Source organism: Psammomys obesus, unplaced genomic scaffold, assembly GCF_907164565.1.
Source record: "Psammomys obesus unplaced genomic scaffold, mPsaObe1.curated_primary_1811, whole genome shotgun sequence".
NCBI classification, from domain to species: Eukaryota; Metazoa; Chordata; class Mammalia; order Rodentia; family Muridae; genus Psammomys; species Psammomys obesus.
In genome coordinates this window covers 11,432,994-11,453,237 of record NW_026590062.1, presented here as the reverse complement: position 1 = coordinate 11,453,237, position 20,244 = coordinate 11,432,994, and the positions used below count along the sequence as shown (strand labels likewise).

Sequence of the window (20,244 nt, the reverse complement as noted above, 5' to 3'; positions counted from 1 at the left end):
CAGAACTTTATCCATTTGACATATTACCTGTTAAAAAATGCTTACCCTCTGCCAAAAAATTAAGCAGTTATCCCTAGTATTCACCATGGACTCATTCTAAGACCCCCTGCCCCACAGATACCAAAATCCACACATGCTTAAATAACACGCATGTTATAGTATTTGCATATGACTTGTACACATAATCCTGCACATTTTACATCATATCCAGATGACTTAAAATAACTCATACAATGAAAAGTAAGGTGAGCTGACAATTGTTCTCAACTCAACTTTGCCCTTGTGCATAAGCTATTGATCTCAAATTTTCATTTGCTATGTGCACTAAAGAAAACCTCAGCATTATCATTAGATTTGAAATCTCTTGTCTGACCTCTCCATCATCCCAGCGCTGGGGCTTACTAAAACCAGTTATCACCCTCAGTGTGTGTGTGCGCGCGCGCACTGAGATTTTAGACAAAGCTGTTAACTTTTCAGAGACTAGCTTTTCCATCCAAGTGAGGCAGTATCGATTTTAGAATGACAGTAGTGACTAGTGGAGAAAACCATAAAGTACCTAAAAACACCTTGTTATAGTAAATACAACTATGGTGAGCAGCAAAGATGGTCTCTGAAGGCATTCAAATCTCTTCTGAAGAGGTGCTAGACCAGGATGTTGATGTCTGTTCATGCTCTATGCAAATAAGTTTGAAACTTCAGGAGACAATATTAAACTACTAATTTTATTCCTAAAGTTGAAATTACTAGCAGATAGCACTAAAAACACACATTCACTGTACAAAACAGTGTAAACTGATTACATGTTAATAAAGAATTTAGCACACACTCATGTGTACACACACGCACACACACACACACTTATAAGGTAAGAAGCTAGATGCAGCCCTTGCTATTAAAAGCTGTACCCAAACAGAAATGGACATATTTAATCTAAGGCCCTGGCAGTTGTCTCCCAATTATGTTTAAATGCAGAAATAGCAACAATGTGGAAACTTACATTCATTAAATATTAGCATTTAAAATATACATGACTAATCAAGTGAACATTCAGAGCAGCTATTGCTCATTATATTCCACACTAGCCCACTCATCAACAGTGAGTTCACTTCAAAGAAAACAAAAGTTTCAAAAACAGGATGAAAAAGGGAAAGGATGAGACAGGGCGAGTGGCCTCCAAAGAGCAAGAGCGAATACCCACACACTCAACAGTCTGACTTGAGCAACTAGTGCTCAGGGGAGACAAGTGATAAAACCCAGCAGAACCTGGGAAGGCCATGTGTCCTCAGGCAGATGGATCTATGGCACAGCCTAGGTTTCTTCAACTTAGGATGACTTTCTGTCCCCAGTTAGTAATGAAAATAATTTTTAAAAATAGCTTCTGCCTTGGAACAGTAAGTTTCCTTTTGTGCACTGATGTGTTTGGGGTAAAGTCACGAGTGATCCACTACAAGGGTGGGCCTCAGTTTCAGGACTTGAAAACATGCACTGCGCGAACCACATACTGCCGGCAGATGGGACACTCACTCATGCGCTTGCCACACTTGGTGCAGGTGACCATGTGCCCACACTCCAACAGGACACAATCAATAACTGCATCCATGCAGATTCGGCACAGGCTGTCATCTTCCTCATCCTGAAGTTGCATCCGCTCACCATCTGAAACGAGATAGAGAGCTCTGGACAAGGCTGCTGGCCTTGTTCCTCTGCTCACAACCAAGCCACCATCTTCTGAGCAGCACCACAGGCCCAGTACCACCCCAGTGCACTACAAGAAGTAGTCCTCAGTCTCTCTACACTTCTAATATTAGATGCAATGCCCATCTCAAGAGTTATGTGAAAAACTATGTGGCTTGGGACTGGCTGAAAGTGTTCAATAAATGCTGGCTTCTTATTTCTGTTCCATATCATGATATAATATAAGGGGTTTGTGATAAGGATATACTCATTCTGTGCTTAGGAGAAACAGGGGCTGGGGATGTAGCTAGCTTGTGTGAAGCTTTGGGTCTGAGTCCCAGCACTGCATAAACCAAGCACAATGTACATGCCTACCGTACTGGAGACAGAGGCAAGAAGATCACAGTTCAATGTTATCTTCGTTTACAACTGAGGCCAGCCCAGGCTATAGGAGACCTTCTCTTAAGTGTGTGTGTGTTGGGGGTGGAGGTAATCAACCACCCGTCTCACAGGGCCATTCACTAGTTATGCCAAAGAGGAAGTTTAGCTCAGTTGTTCGAGATCTATGTCCATAAAGATGAGGGACTTTATTCCACTCAAAGGATGGTTTTGAATAACCACACATTAGGTAACAAAAGTTCCCTTGCAACTTGACAAACATCAAATGAAATGTTGCTGTTGGATGGGCTGGGCCTTCCTGGCTCTGTAGCCTAGAAAACTCAGGCACTGAAAAAGTGATAAACTGAAAGTTAACCTTAGCCAAGACTCGCCCTTAAACCCAAGGACTCAAGAGTTTTCCTTTGCAAAGAAGAGATTAATGAGATCACATACATGGTTCAACAAAGCCCAAGGACTCAAGTATGAAGGGCCAGGAGTCTCTCTCTTTTTTTTTTAATAATTTATATGCATTGGTGTTTTGCCCGCATGCCTGTCTGTGTCGGGGTGTCAGAACTGGAGTTACAGACGGTTGTGAGCTGCCATGTGAGTGCTGGGAATGGAACTCAAATCCTCTGGAAGAATAGCCAGTGTTCTTAGTTGCTGAGCCATCTGAACTCTCTCTTTGCTTTTTTTATTTGTTGGTTTTTTGTTTTTATTTTTTTTTTTATTTTTCTGTGTGTACCCATGGCTATCCTGGACTTCTTTGTAGACTAGGTGGCCTTGAACTCACAAAAACCCGCCTGCCTCTGCCTCCTGAGTGCTGGGATTAAAAGCATGAGCCACCATGTTGGTGCACACCTTCAATTCCAGCACTTGAGAGGCAATGGCAGGCAGATCTTTGTGAGTCTATAGAGACAGGGTCTGACAATGACCCTTCTAGCTTAGGTTCCTGAGTACTGGGATCCCAGGGATGCATGACAAAACATCCCAATTTTTAAAGCATGAGAACGGATACTCAGGGGGAAAAAATAGAGAAATAAACCTACATGACTTTTGGTTTTCTTCATTCTCTCTGTACAGCCGGTTGACTTTCTCCACCAGCTCCCATTTTTCACAACATCCAGAATAGTTGACAAAATTCCGAGCCAGGATTTCCTTCAGCTGGCGCACACTCATCCCTTCTACCTCTTCAAGGCTTGACAGGTCAGACAGTGAAGCTCTTACTTTCTTCTTAGACAGTCCCGGGTTCTGAAATGAGAGCATCTGTTACCTTTGTTCCCACAAATTTGAACTGCCTAACTGATATCGGTCTCCGTGGCCCTGGGGTGCTCTCCCCAGACTTCTCAGTTGCCTGAAGTGTTTATTAATGCAGTATCCTACATCTGATCAAGAAGAAACAACCCAAAGCAAGTCCAGCACCTTTCCTTTCTGCCATAAGCATTTATCAGGGAAAGTAATTTTAAAGGAATTACACCTGTTCCTCCAAGTTTTCTTCTTCTTGTTGTTCATCATCATCATCTTCATCATCATCATCGTCGTCGTCATCATCATCATCTGTGTTTGCTGAAGCTATTTCACTTTGTACCTACACAAGAGAGATCTAATTAGATTAGTAATCAGTTTTTCTAATCACCACTCTGCTTTTTTCTAGAACAGCTGTCCACGATCCTCCTCAAGATTACCTTAGGGCCAAGTTGGTGGAGCAAGCACAGCACTCCTATAATCGCAGCACTTTGGAGAGACAGAGGTAGGGGATCTTGATGAGTAAGAAGCCAGCCTGGTCTACATAGTGAGTCCCTTGCCGTTAAAAAAAAAAAAAAAAGGAGGGGGGCAACTGGGGATGGAGAGATAGCTCAACAGTTAAAACCACTTGCTACTGGCAGATGACCTGGGTTCAGTTACCAGCACAACTATCTTTAACTCCAGTCTAGGGAATCCGCTGCCCACTTCTGAACTTCACAGGTACAGGGGCACACATGTGATACAAGCAAAACAACCATCCACACAGAATTGTAATTTGAAAATTACAACCAAAAAATCCTCAAAGCCTGGCATGCACTGTGTGTTCTTTGGATTCTGAATGCTGGCTAGCTCTTCCAAGAAGCTGGGTCCTACACTAACTCACCTCTCATAGTTACCTCAAAATACAAATTCTTCCTGTGCTAACTTGTAAAACACAATTACAAACCCACTAAGAATGTGGGGTGACACAACATCATCAGGACCTAAAAGCAGCTGGTTTAACCAGAGCCACAAAGAAGTATAACTGGTGAGATGAGATGGCGCAGTGAGTACAGACAGGTACTAAGCCCAACAACCTGATTCCAACCCCTATTGTGTCCTCTGAATCCACATGCCCACCAGGGCATGAGCACATGCATATATTCACACACATACAAACACCACGAAATAAATCTTTTTTTTGTTTTGTGTTTGTTGTCCAAGGCAGGGTTTCTCTGTGTAACTGAGCCCTGGCTGGCCTGGACTCACTTTGTACAGTAGGCTGGCCTCAAACTTATAAAGAGATCCTCCTGCCTCTGCCTCCCTATGGGATTAAAGGCATGCACCACCACACCTTGCATATAAATAATTCTTTAAAATTCCCTAATAATCTCTTTTCTTTAGGAAAACTGAAATCCCTTCCATTTTGGATTATATATCTTCTTCCACATCTTTCAAGTATTTTTTTAAGGTAATATCTAGCCTGGGCTAGGATGAACTCATCTCCTTTCTGCCTTCACATTCAAAATGCTGGAATTGTAGGTGTACACCACCACTTACTTAGTGACATCTTTTGATCACGGCATACAACAGTGCAAGTTGGTTCCAATATCACATATTTCACCCCATAAACACCTCACTGCAACACTACTCCACCCACATCTTCACAAATGGTGTTTTTTATCCAAAAGGAGTATAAGTCAGTGTATCTGTTTATAAGTATGCAAGTTCTTTCTCATTTGAGAATATTATAACTCTGTTCTTGGTCTTAGATAAGTTATAGGTATTTATTTGGATAGTGTTGCAGGATATTTGATCCCACTGTGAACTCCAAAATTGTGAGCTGTAAAACCTGCTTCTTGTTTGGTATGGTTGAGCCCTGTCAACACCTTTAATCCAAGAACTTTCTGTTTATAGTAAACTGGCAATTATGATGTGGTTCACCCATCCCTACCATACAACTTTAATCCAAGAGCTTTCTATACACAAGATTTAATAAAGTTAACCCTAGGTCAAGAGGTGGAGCAAGAAACTAGCAGCAGGGACTTTTGAGTTGAGGCGTATTTAAGACATGTAGAAGTAAAAGGGGCTTCTAGCTCTGTAGCTCTTGAGCGTTAGCATTCTGACTTTTGGGGCTTGTTGAACCTTGAGCCAGCAAGCCTTGGGTTTTTTGACCTTTTCCTCCTGGGCTGTCAGCTGAACTAGTGAGCCATTTGAAGCTTTTTCCATCAGAACATGAGCTAAGGATGGTCAGCTTGGTGCTTTCTCTGCCTGGTTTTCTTTGGCAGGTTTTCACCCCAATATCTGGCTCCTAAGTCATTACTGGTAAAATAGAATGGTTGGGATTTTCATTGTTTAATAACAACAGGACAGCAGCTAAATCAATGTTCCCACCTCTGTCCCCTGAGTGCTGATATGTAAGTATCACTACCATGCCCAGTCATGCCTCTACTTTTTAAGATTTTTATATTATGTATGTGACTGGCTGTCTGTGTACTACATTTGTATAGTGTCTGAGGAGGATAGAAGAGGGCATCAGAGTCCCCAAACATTGGGCTGATGGTAGCTTTGAGCAGCAGTGTGGGTACAGGGAACCAAATCAGGGTCACATGCAAGAACAATAAGAGCTCTTAACCACTGAAACATCTCTTCAGGGACCACATCTCTACTTTTTTTGTTTGTTTGTTTGCTTATAAAGACAAGGCCTCACTATGTAACCCTGTTCTAGAATTCACTATATAGACCAGGCTAGCCTCCAACTTAGAGATCCACCTGCCTCTGAGTACCAAGTGCTAGGATTAAGAGAGTGTGTCACCACTACCCAGCACACAAGTACTTTTAATAACATCTTTTCTCAAAGGAAAAAAATTCAACAACTCAGTATTTTGTGTCTCAGGGGTTTTGTTATATGTCTTAGATTGAGGCCAGCACTCAAACTCCTGAGTTCATGAGAACCTTTCTATGCCTGCCTCCCTAGTTCAGCTGGAACCACACCATCACACCCAATTTAATTTAGCATTTTAGAGTCATTCATACACAACAAACTTAAGCCCTAAATGTCATTCAACTACAATGCTCAAGAACCTTATTAGGATAGTAGTCTAATTATAGTAAATACTTTTTTGTTATTTAAATTAGATAAATTTCGTAACTGCAGACACAGCTCAGTTGTTAAGGGTGCTTGGTTAGTATACCCAAAGTCTTGGGTTCAATCCCTAACACCACCTAAAACTAGGCCATAATGATGCAAACTCTTGACCCCCACACCCAAGAGAGAGCTGGGGAGACTTCAAGGTCAGGGCTGGAGTTAAAGCTCAGATGATTTGTATTTCCAGCACTTACACAAAAAGCAAGGTGAAAAATCCATGCTGATAATGCCAGCAGTAAAATGCAGTAATGGGGACAAATCTGGGACTTCTACCAGGCAGTCTAGCCAAATCAGTGAGATCCAGGTCAGTGAGACCCTGTCTCAAAATATAAGCTGGAGAACAACTGAGCAAGTAAGGATGGAAACTCACACAATCTCTCTTTCTCTCTCTCTCTCACTCACTCACTCACACACATACACACACACACACTCCTCACACTTACGTACTCTAAGGTCATCCTTGGCTACATGGAAAGCTTGGGACTAACCCAAGCTAGAGACCTCATCTCAAAATAAATAAAACCAAATCAGAGCAGTTTCCCTTCATCAAGGCAAATGGTTACTGAGTTAACTATTGATTGTTTCTATGGTCACTGACACTTTTGGTTATTACTTCCACAATTAACTATAAATTATATAACTATACAAGACAGGAAAAAAGAAACTCATTAACTACTTCAGACTGGATCCCAGGCACCTGCACCTAAGCACCCCGGCTACACGTCAGGAGGGTGTGCAATGACAGCAGCTGGGGTTGGAACCACTGTTCTACATATAGCCTGAGGTTCATCTGAAGTCGCCCAACACTAAAGATCCCAACTACATATGGCCAAGTGTAAGCACACCAGGCTCCGGTTTCATCAACAATCACACATCCTACCTGTGCCAGCACTTCTGATCTGAAGGTCCCATCTCTGTCCATCAGCTCTCCCTGGAAGGACACAGTAGCAGAAGGGGCTGTATAATTTGAAAAAAAGGATTGTGTAAAAAAACTAGAAGTCTGGGACCGTGAGGAATTCAGGCTACTTGAGTCCAGGTCATCCCCTGAGCCTAGTCCACGATGGCACAGTACTAGATCTACCAAGTCTTCCTTCTCACGGCAAGTGTCAGTTGGTATGTTTCTTAGGAGGAGATACTGCCGTAGGTCCTTCACTTTTAGTCTCATCAACTGAGGGCGCTGGAAGGCTGTCTCTTGTAGCAGATGACAAGTAGAACATCTGCGGAGGTTTTCTTGTGAGACTGAGCAAAGGGAGCAAAAGTCCTTCTTGCAGTCATAGCAGACATGCTGAAGACAGAGCAGAGGACACACACATAAGCCATTATGAAAACACCCTCTTCTTCTGCCTTGTATTAAAACTAAAGCCCTGGTTTATGTGAAGTCCCCAAGGCACCGGCCTATTTTCAAAAAACGAATCACTGCTAGGGCAGCTTAGATTCACATAACTTCAAATACAGCACTTTAAGAAAAATATATACTCTTGTGTTAATGAATTAAAACATTTCCACCCCTTGGCACAAACATGTAATTAGCAGAATAGAGCTGACTTGAACCACATGGAACAGAGAGTACAACCACAATCACTCCTGTTCTTTTCCTATGTGAGCAATTTCTGCGGCAAAGAGGGGGAAAAAGCTTAATACAAAAAAAATAAAGAAAGAAAACCAACCTCTCCAACTCAACCCAAGGTCACAGAAGACCCCACTAGTGCAAAAATCTGTAGACAGCATGGCCCTAATTACACTCTAAGCCATCTTAGAAGAGAATGTTCACCAAGCGTGGAGGCACACACCTCTAACCCCAGCACTCAGGGAGGCAGAGGTGGATCTCTTGAGTTCAAGGCCAGCCTGCTCTAAAAGAAAAAAAAAAAAAAAAAAACACAAACAAAAAAGAAAAAAACAAAAAACAAAAAAAAGAAAGCTTAAAAAAACAAAAACAAACAAAAAACCCCACCAGTGCTAGAGATGGCTCTGTTATTAAAACACTGGCTGTTCTTCTAGAGGACCCAAATTTAGTAGACAATGCTGATACCTCACAAATGCCATAGCTCTAGCTCCAGGCTATCTAATGTCCTCTGGCCTCCACACACATGCCTTATCCACTCAGAGTCACACACACATAACCAAAAAAAAAAAACCAAACAAACAAGTAGAGGTGATCAGAAAACTGGACCCGGCTCAGGTTAACAGTGATTCCTGCTCTTCCTGATAGCCTGTGTTTGGTTCCCAGCATCTAGGCTGAACATTTCAAAGTTACTGCCTGTAACTCCAAATCCAGAGGATGTAACACCATCTTTTGGCTTCTGAAGGCACCTAAATACAAGCGGCATACACACTTTTTTTTTAAAGACTATGGTCAGGAGGCAGGGATGATGTCTCCTGCTATAATCTCAAGTTCTTGGGAGGCTGACACAGACGGACAGCTGGGAGTTTGAAGGCAACCTACAATACGCTTAAAAAAAAAATAAAGAACAAAATCTTTAGAAATAGAAAAAGAATAATGAAAGAACATAGTCAAGGATAGGCTAAAGAGCTGTACAGGGACTAGGGAGGGGTAGAAATGACACTTTCTAGCAGGCATAGTAAGGCTTTAGGCTTCATTACCAGCTCTGCAGGAAAACAAACAAACAAACAAAACAATTCTTCTAAAACATGGTACCTTGCTAAAATAAAAGATCACTGAACAAAACTGACCAGCAATTCATTCTCTTGCTTCAGAAGCAAAGACCATTGCACCACGGAAAAAGCAGCAAAGACTACTCAGAAAATGCAACACAATTAGAATCTTACTGCACAGTTTTCCAACTGGGACTAACTTTTCACTATTTTTACTAAATGCATTGTCTATTTACCATAAGCTACTAACAAGAATTATGATTTAGCCAGGCCCATATTATGGAACACACCTTTGATCACAGCACTTAGGAAGCAGAGGCAGGCAGGTCTCTGTGAGTTCAAGGCCAGACTGCTCTACACAGTGACCCCAAGACAGCCAGGACTACACAGAGAAACCCTGTCTTGAAAAACCAAATATATAACAAGTACATACACACACACACACACACATGTAATTTATATATTTATACATATATACATTATACATAATACATTTTTATATATATATATACACACACACACACACACACATACACATATATAATTGATCTACATCTTTTCTTCTCCATGTGTTATACATATCAGTATTTCATCCAACTCACCTTCTTTCTAAAGACTGAAAATGAAAGTCCACAGGCTTTGCAAACTATATTGGGCCCTTCAGTAGCTGCTGGTGGGTAGGTGGGAAAGTCAGAACTTGGTGTAAATCTGAATGGGCCGGTGCCTCCTGGAAATCCCGCCTGCTGGCCTCTGACAGCTCCAGTTCCCATGACTTCATTCAGCAGCCCACAGCATGAAGCCCACATAGAAGTAGCACCCGCCTGAAAACAAACAAAAAACCATAAGTGCCACCATTTAAAGCCAAGCAGAGGGGGCTGGAGAGATGGTTCAGGGATTACAAACGCTGGCTTCTCTTCCACAAGACACGGGTTTGACTCCCAGCACCCACAGGTTGCTTACAACCATTCTAGTCACAGAGAATCTGATGCTCTCTTCTGGCCTCCTAGAAGACTAGGCACACATGTGGTATATGGATATACATACAAGAACAACATCCAAACATAGAAAATAAGCCAAGAGTGGTGGTGCATGCCTTTAATTCCAACACTCAGGAGGCAGAGGCAAGCAGATCTCTGAGAGTTGGTATCTCTGTATATCAACTTACTGATATACAGAGTGAGTTCCAGGACTGCCAGAGCTATGTAGAGAGACCCTGCCTAAAACAGATGGATGGGTGGGTGGGTAGGTGGGCAGACGGATGAATAAAAGCCAAGTAGAACATGACACATTTCAGAGGTAAGTTTACTTTAACCTGAGATCACAAGACAAGGAAGTATATCATCAACACAATGCTATATAAATAAGCTTCAAATTCAGGAGCAGGTAAAGATAAATATTCCAAATTCCTAAAAGTCTGAAACACTTCTGTTTCTAAGCATCCCCAATAAGAGATATTGTTAGCAAAATTTCAAGTCATTTAGAAAGATAATTTTAGCCAGGTGTAATGGCATATGCCTTTAATCCCAACACTCGGGAGGCAAAGGCAGGTGGATCTCTGAGTGCAAGGCCAGCCTGGTCTACCACAGCCAGGGCTCTGTTACACAGAGAAACCCTGTTTCAAAAAAAACAAAAAAAAACAGCAACAACAACAAAAAAATCAAAAGAAAAAAAATTGGGAGCAGAGAGTAAGTAAAATGAAAAAAATTACTCAAGTGAAACAGTAGAGGTATACCCCTGACATTGAGAAAGTATATTAGGTGAGCACATGGCTAAGATGTTGCCAAGGCTCCTGTTCCAGAATCTTGAGGGCTGCTTTCCTTCCAAAAGTTATGAGCAGGAAGAAGGAAATCTTCGATCAGACCCAAAAGTCTTGGACTTGTAAATGCTGGCTAAGTATCAGAATCACTTGGAAGTTAAAAAAATTTTATTGCCCAAACTGTTCTCTAGAGAAGGACCCAGTATTTAAAGACTTTTAAAATTATATTTGTTTATCTGTATATTCCATAGTGTTTGCATAGCATTTGGAGGACACCTTGGGAGTTGACTCTCTCCTACTGTGCGGGTCCCAGTGACTGAGCTCAGGTTGTCAGGCTTGAGTAATTTTTAAGGCTTTGTGGTGAGTCTAATATGCATGGAACCACAGTCTGGGTCAGTTTTACAGATCAAGGCAATTACTTAGCAAGTGGCAGAGCAGCCATAGAGGTGGAGAACAAGAACCACTTGCTTCCAAGGACTGGGGAGGTCAGATCACTAAAGAAATCACGTCAGCTCTGGGTCTCAGAACATACAGGGCTTACTACACAAGTGGAAATTATGTTTTTCATACTCTATAGATGGAAAAGAAGGATATCCTAGACAGGACTAGTGAGTGCATACAGACCTGTTGGAAAAGTACAGATGCTGTTCTCAGAGAAGGGAGCATTGTGGATTTACCCATCCTATGCTAAAAAGAATGTTCTCTTGGTGCAAGAGAACTATTTTCGTATTGACCATGTTTGACCAAAACTCACAAATCCTAATTTTTGAGGCTGCACCCTAGATTTTCCACTGTGTTTTCTTTCCTTCTGCTATGGTCTGTAGCTGAAAATAGTAATACGGATCTGCATTGTATTAAGTAGGGTTACAGCAACACATTTTTGCCTGGGAAGCTATTGGGATTTTTTGGTGTTTTTTTTTTTTATCTTTTTTTTTTTTCAAGATTTATTATTTATTTTATGTATGTGAGTGCTCTGTTTGCATGCACACCTGCTTGCCAGAAAAGGGCACCAGATCATGTTATAGATGGTTGTGAGCCATCATGTGGTTGCTGGGAATTGAACTCAGGACCTCTGGAAGAGTAGTCAGTGGTCTTAATCTATGAGCCATCACTCCAGCCCCAATTTTTTTGGTTTTTATTAAAGCAGTCTTTCTCTGTTCTCAGTTTGTGTGAGCATGTGCTTGTTTACTGGCCAAAGAAAACTTTGGGGGTTGTTCCTCTCTCTGGGTGGTGATTTGAATAAGTCTAAGACCCATACCATATATTTGAATACTTGGTCAGCAGGGAATGGCATTACATTATGGGGTTTCAAAAGCCATGCCAAGTTCAGAGTCTCTCTCTCTTTTTGCCTATAGATCAGGATTTAGCTCTCAGGTTCTTCTCCAGCATCTGCCAGCATGCCACCATGCTCGCCACCATGCTGATAATGGACTAAAACTGTAAACCAGCCTCCAGTGAAGTGCTTTCTTTTATAAGAGTTGCCGTGGTCATGGTGTCTCTTCACAGCAATAAAACAGTGACTAAGACACTTTGTGACCTCAAAATTGCCAAGAAGGCGACGCTGACTGGCCAGCAAGCTCCAGGGATCTACCTGTCTCCTCCTTCCAAGTGCTAGGATAACAGATTCACCACATAGTCAAGTTATTTAATCTTTTGAGACAAGGCCCAAGCTGTTCTCAATTTACTATATAGACAAGAATGACTTTGAGCTCCCAATCCTCTTGCTTCTACTTCCCAGTTACTGAGATTATAGGATTGTCCCATGTCCTCACCTTTTTTTGGGGGGGGGAGGGAGCTCTTGGGGTAGAAATGTAGGTTCTTGTGCTTGTAGGCAAGCATTTTACAAACTGAGCTATCTCCCTAGCTCTCAGTGTTCTTCTAATTATTTTCTTTCTGGAGGATCCAAAGGAAATTTCTGCTCTTTCATTGAAACATGAGGGAATGGGGCTGTATTGTTATTATTGTCTCTAATAATGGTATCTACCTAGAAACTGTACATGTTTTCTCAAATAGGTCCTCTGTTCCCTCCACTAGAACTATATGGTTTATTTTTTAATTTTTTTGTTGTGTATATTTTTGCACATATATATGTATTCAGAAGCCACCAAAAAAAATCCCCCCTTCCCCACAGACAGGGTTTCTCTGTGTAGCTCAGGCTACCCTGGAACTCCCTCCATAAACCAGGCTAGCCTTGACCTCGCATAACTCTGCCTGCCTCTGCCTCCCAGGTGCTAGAACTAAAGGTATTCACCATGACACCTGGCTTCCTTCCTTATTTCTTTCTTTTTAAAGATTGAAACTATTTTGTTAGAGTTTAAAAGAACTTTGCCAGGTATGTGGTGATGTACAACTTTAATCCTAGCACTCAGAAGGTAGAGAGACAACTTTCTATGAATTGATAGCTAGCCTGGTCTGCAAATAGCTAGTTCCAGGCAAGCCAGAATTACACAGTGAGAGGTTGTCACACACAAAAAAAAGCAATAAATAAAATAAAATAAAAAATTTCAATTAGGAGAACATTCTTTGGGCCGGACATGGTAGCATACATCTTTAATCTCAGGAGGCAGAGGAAGGGGAACCTCTGCATTCAAGGTGTCTGGTCTATACAGTGACCAAGGGCAGCAAGGACTAGATAAAGAAAACCTATCTCAAAGAAGTGGGGCGTGGGGGAGCATGAGTACAAGCTTCCTTTGAAAGACTGGTGATAAATCTTTTTTCTTAAGTAAGCAATCACTGTTAGTCTGGCTTTCAGGCTTTTGTGTATGAGCAAATTATGGCTCTAGAGTGTAAGATAGGGGCTAATTATTTTAGTGGCTATTGAAAGTAGCACTATCTTGAGAATTGCAGATGTAAAGCCATATATTGCTTAAGTCAGTAGCGAAGGTCCTAAGATGGTTGAACCTTGTATACCACCTTCCTTTTCCTCGTCACTTGAACTTCTGGATAGTGAGAATAGCACTGTCATTATTAGCACTCCAAGTTGCCTTTTTAATCTAGCTAGCTATTTATCCGTTTATTTATTTTGGGTTTTTTTTTTCTTTAAAACAGAATTTCTCTGTGTACCCTTTGCTGTCCTGGACTCTATTTGTAGACCAGGCTGGCCTCAAACTCAGAGCAATCTGCATGCCTTTGCCTCCTGAGTGCTGGGATTACAGGTGTGTGCTACAGCACCCAGCTTTTTATTTTTATTTTTTTAAGCTCGTTGAGCAAATAACATTTGACAGAAAAAAAAAATATATGGAACTGTGGTATTGGTGCCATTTTAGCTAATACCTTAGGCACTTTGACTTCTGTTACCTATCACTTGATGGGAGAATGGCTCTTGTTTTGATTTTTCAAGAGACAGGGGTTCTCTATGTAGTCCTCACTGCCTTGGAACTCACTCTGTAGACCAACTGACCTTGAACTCAAGAGATCTGCCTGCCTCTTAGTGCTGGGATTCAGGTTGTGCGTCATCAGCCTGAAGCTACTCTCAACTTTTATTTCCCAATGAACTTCTCTGTTTTCATGTGTGAAATCTCCAACACTGGGAAAACAGTCACTAATGGTCCAAACTGTCAAAAACAGCCACTGTTAAATATTATTTTTAGGTCAGCAAGACAGCTCAGAGGGTAAAAGCATTTGCCTCACATATTTGATAACCTGAGTTTGATCCCCTAAACCCAGGTAAAGATGGAAGAGGACCAGGTCTACAGAACTTGACCTCAAATCTCCACACACTAAGCACGCTGGCTCACATTCTTTCCCTCCTAGCCCCCACATGCTCACACCTTTAATTATAACATTTAGAAGACAGGCAGGCAGATCTAAGAGTTCAAAACCAGCCTGGTCTACCCAGCAAGGTTCCAGGCCAACCAAGGATCCATTGTAAGGCACTACCTCAAAACTAAAACAAACACCTACTTTTGTCCTTCACTTTCAATTTGAGGTTTGGAAAGATGGCTCACTGGTCAAGAAACTGAAGGTTCTTCCAGATGACATGAACTCAATTCCCATTACCCACAAGGCAGCTAATAACCCTGTGTATCTCTCTCTCTCTCTCTCTCACACACACACACAAATTTTGTTTACTTGGACTCAAACTCAGAGATATGCTTGCTTCTTGCTCCCATGTTCTGAGAAATAATTCACGACATCATCTATTAAGGAAGGAAAGGAGGAAAAGGAAAGAGCTTGGAGTTGGAGAGATGGTTCAGCGGTTAAAAGCACTTGCTGCTCTTGCAGAGGACCCAGATTTGGTTCCTGGCACCAACATGGCAGCTCACAACCATCCATAACTCCAGTTCCAGGGAATTCAATGCTGTCATCTGATCTCTGTGGTCACCAGGCACACACACAGCACATACAGACATGTATGCAAAACACCCAAACATAAAATTAAAAGGAAAAAAAAAGCTCCAGAGACCTAAACTCCCATTCTTTCCTTTCCCCTATCTTTTAGGATCCCAATACTTGGGAGGCACAGGCAGGCAGATCTCTGTAAGTTCAAGGCCAGCCTGGTCTACAAAGCCAGAACAAACAGACAGGGCTGTGTTACACAGAGAAAACCCTGTGTAGAAAAACACGAATAAAACAAAAGGAATAGTTGATTTTTTTTTTTTTTAATAGTTGATTCTTAACACTATTCTCACCATTTTCTCTTGAGTATCCTAATGAGTCTCGGTCTAAAAAAAAAAAAAAAGTACCAGGTTTTAAACCCTGGACAAGGGCTGGAGAGATGACTCAAAGGTTAGGAGCACTGGCTGGCTAGTCTTCCAAAGGTCCTGAGTTCAATTCCCAGCAACCACATGGTGGCTCACAACCATCTATGAGTTTTGGTGCCCCCTTCTGGACTGCAGGCCTACATGCAGGTAGAACACGGTATACATAATAAATAAATAAATCTTTAAAAACAAACAACAAAAAAACCCTGAACAAATGGCTCAAGTGCCTCCTTAATATATCAAACTGGCTGCCGGGTTCTCCCAGCATCCCTCAGTTCCTATCTCAGTTACTGGATCCTCCTGGCTCCCATACCCTGGCCCCAACCCTGAACTCTCTGGCCCAGGGGGCTGAGCTGCCCTTCCCTATATAATCCAGCCATTTTGGTTGTCTGCCCTCTTTGTACCTTTGGGCCTCTTAGCTGCTGCACCTGGTACCTTTTTCTCCCTTCTCCTCCTCCTTTCCCTACATGGCCCAGCTCAGTCTAATCATGTCCATTTTGAACTCTCCCAGATGTCCCTGCCTCTGGCTATGCTCTCCCTATTGTCTACAATAAACTCCACCACTGCACCTAGGAGCAGTCATGTCTTCCTTTTTATTCCTTTTTTCATTCAGAAAGAAAAGAAAAAGAGAACAGTAATCTTCCACTTAAATACAAAACCATTTGTTTTATACAACTTATTTAAAAGTTTGGGCACAGTACCTATCTCCAATTCTTCCATATCTAGTTTCCTTGATAAATAAAGACTGTTTTTGGCTCTCACAGCAAAGATGATTTTCAGGAAATAAAGCTACTTCCAGATAGTTTAATAAAGTATTCTAAGTTGCAGGGACATTTTATAACTAAACTGGGCAGTAAACACAGAAGGTTGATGGCTCAGTAGCTAAAAACCTTGGCTGCTTTTCCAGAGGACAAAAAGGAGTCCTAGAACCCCACAGGGTTTTTTGTTATTGTTTTGTTTTTTGGTTTGTTTGTTTGTTTTTATTTTTTTTAGCTCTGACCACATAGCTCCTGGACTATCTTTGTAGACCAGGCTGGTCTCAAACAGAGATACACCTGCCTCTGCCTCCCAGACTGCTGGGATTACAGGTGTGCACCACCGCACCTGGCTTTGATTTTCTTTTGTTTTTGTTGGCTTTGTTGTTGTTGAGACAGGGTTTCTCTGTGTAGCCTTGGCTGTCCTGGCCTTGCTTTGTGGACCAGGCTGGCCTCATACTCAAAAGAGATCCGCCTGCCTCTGCCCCCTCAGGCCTGCGCCACCTCCCAGCTCTCAGAACTACTTTTAACTCCAGTTTCAGGGGATATGAAGGTGCTTGCTCATGGTGCACAGACACACATGCATTCATACCTACAAAATAAAAAGTTTAAACAAAAACCTTAGGGCCTGGAGAGATGGATAAACAGTTAAGAACACTCATTGCTTTTGCAGAGGGTCCAGGTTCGGTTTCTGGCACCTACATGGTGGCTCACAGCCATGGTTAACTCCAGTTCCAGTGGATCTAATGCCACCTTCTGACCTCTGTGAGCACTAGGCATGCAGATGTACACATACATACCTGTAGGCAAAACATTCATACGCATAAACCCCAAAACATTTTTAAACAATTTCTTAAAGCTCTTACAATATCCTTACCCATAAAGTCAGTTCAGATGTCACCCATTCCAGATCATACCTTTGTGATCCAGGCACTCAGGAGGATCACACACCAGGTCAAAGATAGCCTACATATTCAGTTCCAGGACAGTAAAGGATACAAAGCAAGACCCTGTCTCAAAAATCTTCCTTTTTTCTAGCAGCAAGAGGGCTTGTAGTTTTGAAATAGGATCTCATGTAAGTGCAAGCCGGCCTAGCTTTGAACCACTAACTGCCCTGACTTCAGTCTCCGCCTCCCAAATGCTGAGATTACAGGCATGCAACATTGAAGGTATCATTTTTCTTGCTTCTGAGCATTTTTTACCCACACACCTTACATTACTATGGTTTGCAATGTGGCTACTTCAAATCTATCTCTCTGGGGACTTTTGTTGTTGTTTGGTTTATTCACCTAGCCGCCCCCCCTTTTTCTTCTGAGACAGGGTGTCTGTGTAGCCTTGCCTGTCCTGGACTCATTTTGTAGACCAGGCTGGCCTCAATATCTCAGCTCTCCGCCTCTGCCTCCCTGAGCTCTGGGATTAAAAGGCATGCGCCACCAAGCCTGGCTGACACTTTTTTCAGTAAATCTTTGACACTTTGTGAAGGTCGAGTTAATCTAGCAGCCCAAAGCCAACACAATTCTTCAACGAGATGAACAGAACTATATCTGTAGGGAAAGGTATCACCACCTTCTGACTCACGCCACTTGGTTTGATTCGGGCAAATGAATCAATACCTGAACTGATTGCTGTACAGACTCTTTAGAACTGTCTGCGATTAAGTTGAGAAAAATCGTCTCCCCAAAATAGGCCAGAATCACACACACACAACCCTGCCCTTTTCTGAAACTTCTATCAGTGATGCTCCCACGCTCTCACTCCCACCTGGGAGAAAGGCTGCCAAATTACTTGCTGCGTACCTAGTGGCGATGCAGACACGTCTAGAGCTCTAGGTCACGGCCACAACGTTTAAATCCATAGAAGAACTCTTTGAAGAGCGACCTTCTCCCCCTCCCCCGCCCAACCCCTGGCATTTCTAGCCCAGCTGCTGTGACCCCAGCCTCATCACTCCCCGCAGTGCTCTTCCCTGCCTTCTGTCTCGTGATGTAGCCCCGTCGTCTGGGTTAGTTGAAGGACTCGGGGAGGCAGAGGGCACGGCCGAGGGCAGAAACCCCAAGGCTTGAGATTTAAAAGCTTGGGACCCCGAGACGCGCACAGGGCCCGGGAACAGGGCCCAGAGGGCTGCGACCGCAGGGCCGCTCGCCTCCTCCTTGGCCAGGCCGCCGGGGGGCGCTGTGGGAGCTCGGGCGGGTCCGCTGGCCCGGCCTCCCCGGCTGGAACCGGTCGGGGACCCACACACCCGGGGCCAGGCGTCCCCCACAGCGGTGGTCTCTCAGGAGCCCCTCGGGCAGCCGCTGAGACGGAGAAAAGGGAGCGCTCCGGGCGCCCGGGAGAGGCGAGGAGAGCCTCCGGCTCCAGCAGCCCCTCACCTTCATGGCCGCGACCGCCTCGGCTCGGTCGGCTCTGCCCGGGAACTCAGCACCATAGCAGCCTCTCCACACAACGGACCTCCTTCCCTCTAAAGCCGCGACCGCTGCGCCTCCCGAGGCCGACTGAGCGTCTCGACGTAAGGGGCGTGGCCACGCTCGGCGGACGCCCCAGGGAGACGCCGAGCGGCCTCCGAAGCCGTCTGTCGGTCCGCCGGGCCCCAGAGCCAATGAAATGGCGGGGGCGGGGCCTCGGGCGCGGTCCCGAGCGCAAAGATGGGCGGGGCGGGGCGGGGCGCGGCGCGGCGCGGCGCGGCGCGGCGGCTCTCGGAGGAGAAGTTGCTGGGATGGGTTGGCTTCCTATTTTGGGTGGCTGGGTTCCCGCGGCCCGATGCAGACAGGGCTGTGGTGAAGTGAGAAACACCGTTGGTTGGAAGGCTTCTTTCCCGAGCTTACCCATTCTCCGAATGTTCTAGATTCCCACACTGTGAGATTCTCGGGGCTCATGGAAAAGCGCAGTACACGCTAGGGCGAACCACTAAGGTTTATTGAAAACAGTTGGAGAGTCAAAGGCTGTCCGATTCCAACTGCTGTCATGTTTGAGGTTGTTTGGCTTGTGTGCGTGTGTTAGTGCGCGTGTGAGAGTGAGAGAGAGTGAGAAAGAGAGAGGATTTCTCTGGCTGCCCTGGAACTCCCCGTGTACACCAGGGTGGCCTCGAACTCAGAAATCATTCTGCCCCTGCCTCCTGAGTCCTGGGATTAAAGATGTGCGCCCCCACGCCTGGGCCCAATTGATGTAATGTTCAAATTTACCGAACTCCTAAATCCTAACCCTTTGAAAGAATTCACATGATCCCTTCAAATTGACCTGGGGGTTGGGGAGCGGGGCAAGAAGCAAGTGCAAATGATGGTTATCACTTTCTTCAGCCTCACTTTTTAACAGACCCGCAGATCCGATTATTTGGCAGAACACGCATGCAGCTGGATACAGTGGCACAGGTCTCTAACGCCAAGACCCGGGAGGCAGAGATTTCTCTGAATTCCAAATCAACCAGTTCCACGTAGTCAGACCCTGTCTAAAAACAAAGCACGGCAAGTTATTTACTTGTACTATGCCAAGCCCATTTTTCTTCAGGTTCTACTGAGATAATGTTATTTCCTGTCCAAGATAAACCTGAGTCGTCTTCTTTGGGAAAACACAGAAAGCTGAGCTTCATGAAAAGAGAAACTACTAGAACACACTTACTTTTCTCATCATCTGGGCAAAGAAATTCAATAAACATTTGCTGGTGGGGCTAAGGTGATGGCTCTGTCTTTAAGGTACCTAAGGACCAGGAGCCGAGTTCCTTCCTTGGCACCCACATAAAAGTCAGGTTTAGTAGCACTCATCAGTAATTTTAGCATTCCGGGTAGAAACAGCAGGATCCCTGGATTGCTGGTCAACCAATCTAGCCTAGTTGGTGAGCTCCAAGCTCAGTGAATGACATTGTCTCATTAAGGTAAGGAGAAATTGAAGAAAACACCCAGCATTGGCTTCCAGCCTCCACCTACACACACACACACACACACACACACACACGCACACACGCACGCACGCACGCACACACGCACATTAGCTAAATTAAATTAGTAA

At 43.7% G+C, this 20,244-nt stretch overlaps 1 protein-coding gene across 1 annotated transcript; it reads right to left on the bottom strand.

The window, feature by feature from the left end:
• Window positions 1-703: 703 nt before the first annotated feature.
• Window positions 704-18,752, bottom strand: Rnf34 (ring finger protein 34). The gene is made up of 6 exons (XM_055605997.1): window positions 18,615-18,752; window positions 9,637-9,855; window positions 7,302-7,706; window positions 3,527-3,637; window positions 3,099-3,300; window positions 704-1,656 (listed from the first exon to the last, which is right to left on the bottom strand). The coding sequence occupies exons 1-6, from the start codon at window positions 18,618-18,620 to the stop codon at window positions 1,466-1,468; spliced, it is 1,134 nt and encodes a 377-aa protein (XP_055461972.1). The 5' UTR covers window positions 18,621-18,752; the 3' UTR covers window positions 704-1,465.
• Between the last annotated feature and the right edge of the window lie 1,492 nt (window positions 18,753-20,244).

Excerpts from the sequence above, each read along its gene's own strand:
- Rnf34 (XM_055605997.1), bottom strand. Across the intron at positions 3,638-7,301 it reads GATCAGAAGTGCTGGCACAG|GTACAAAGTGAAATAGCTTC; the intron begins GTAGGATGTGTG and ends TCTCTTGTGTAG. Across the intron at positions 3,301-3,526 it reads AAGAAAACTTGGAGGAACAG|AACCCGGGACTGTCTAAGAA; the intron begins GTGTAATTCCTT and ends CTCTCATTTCAG.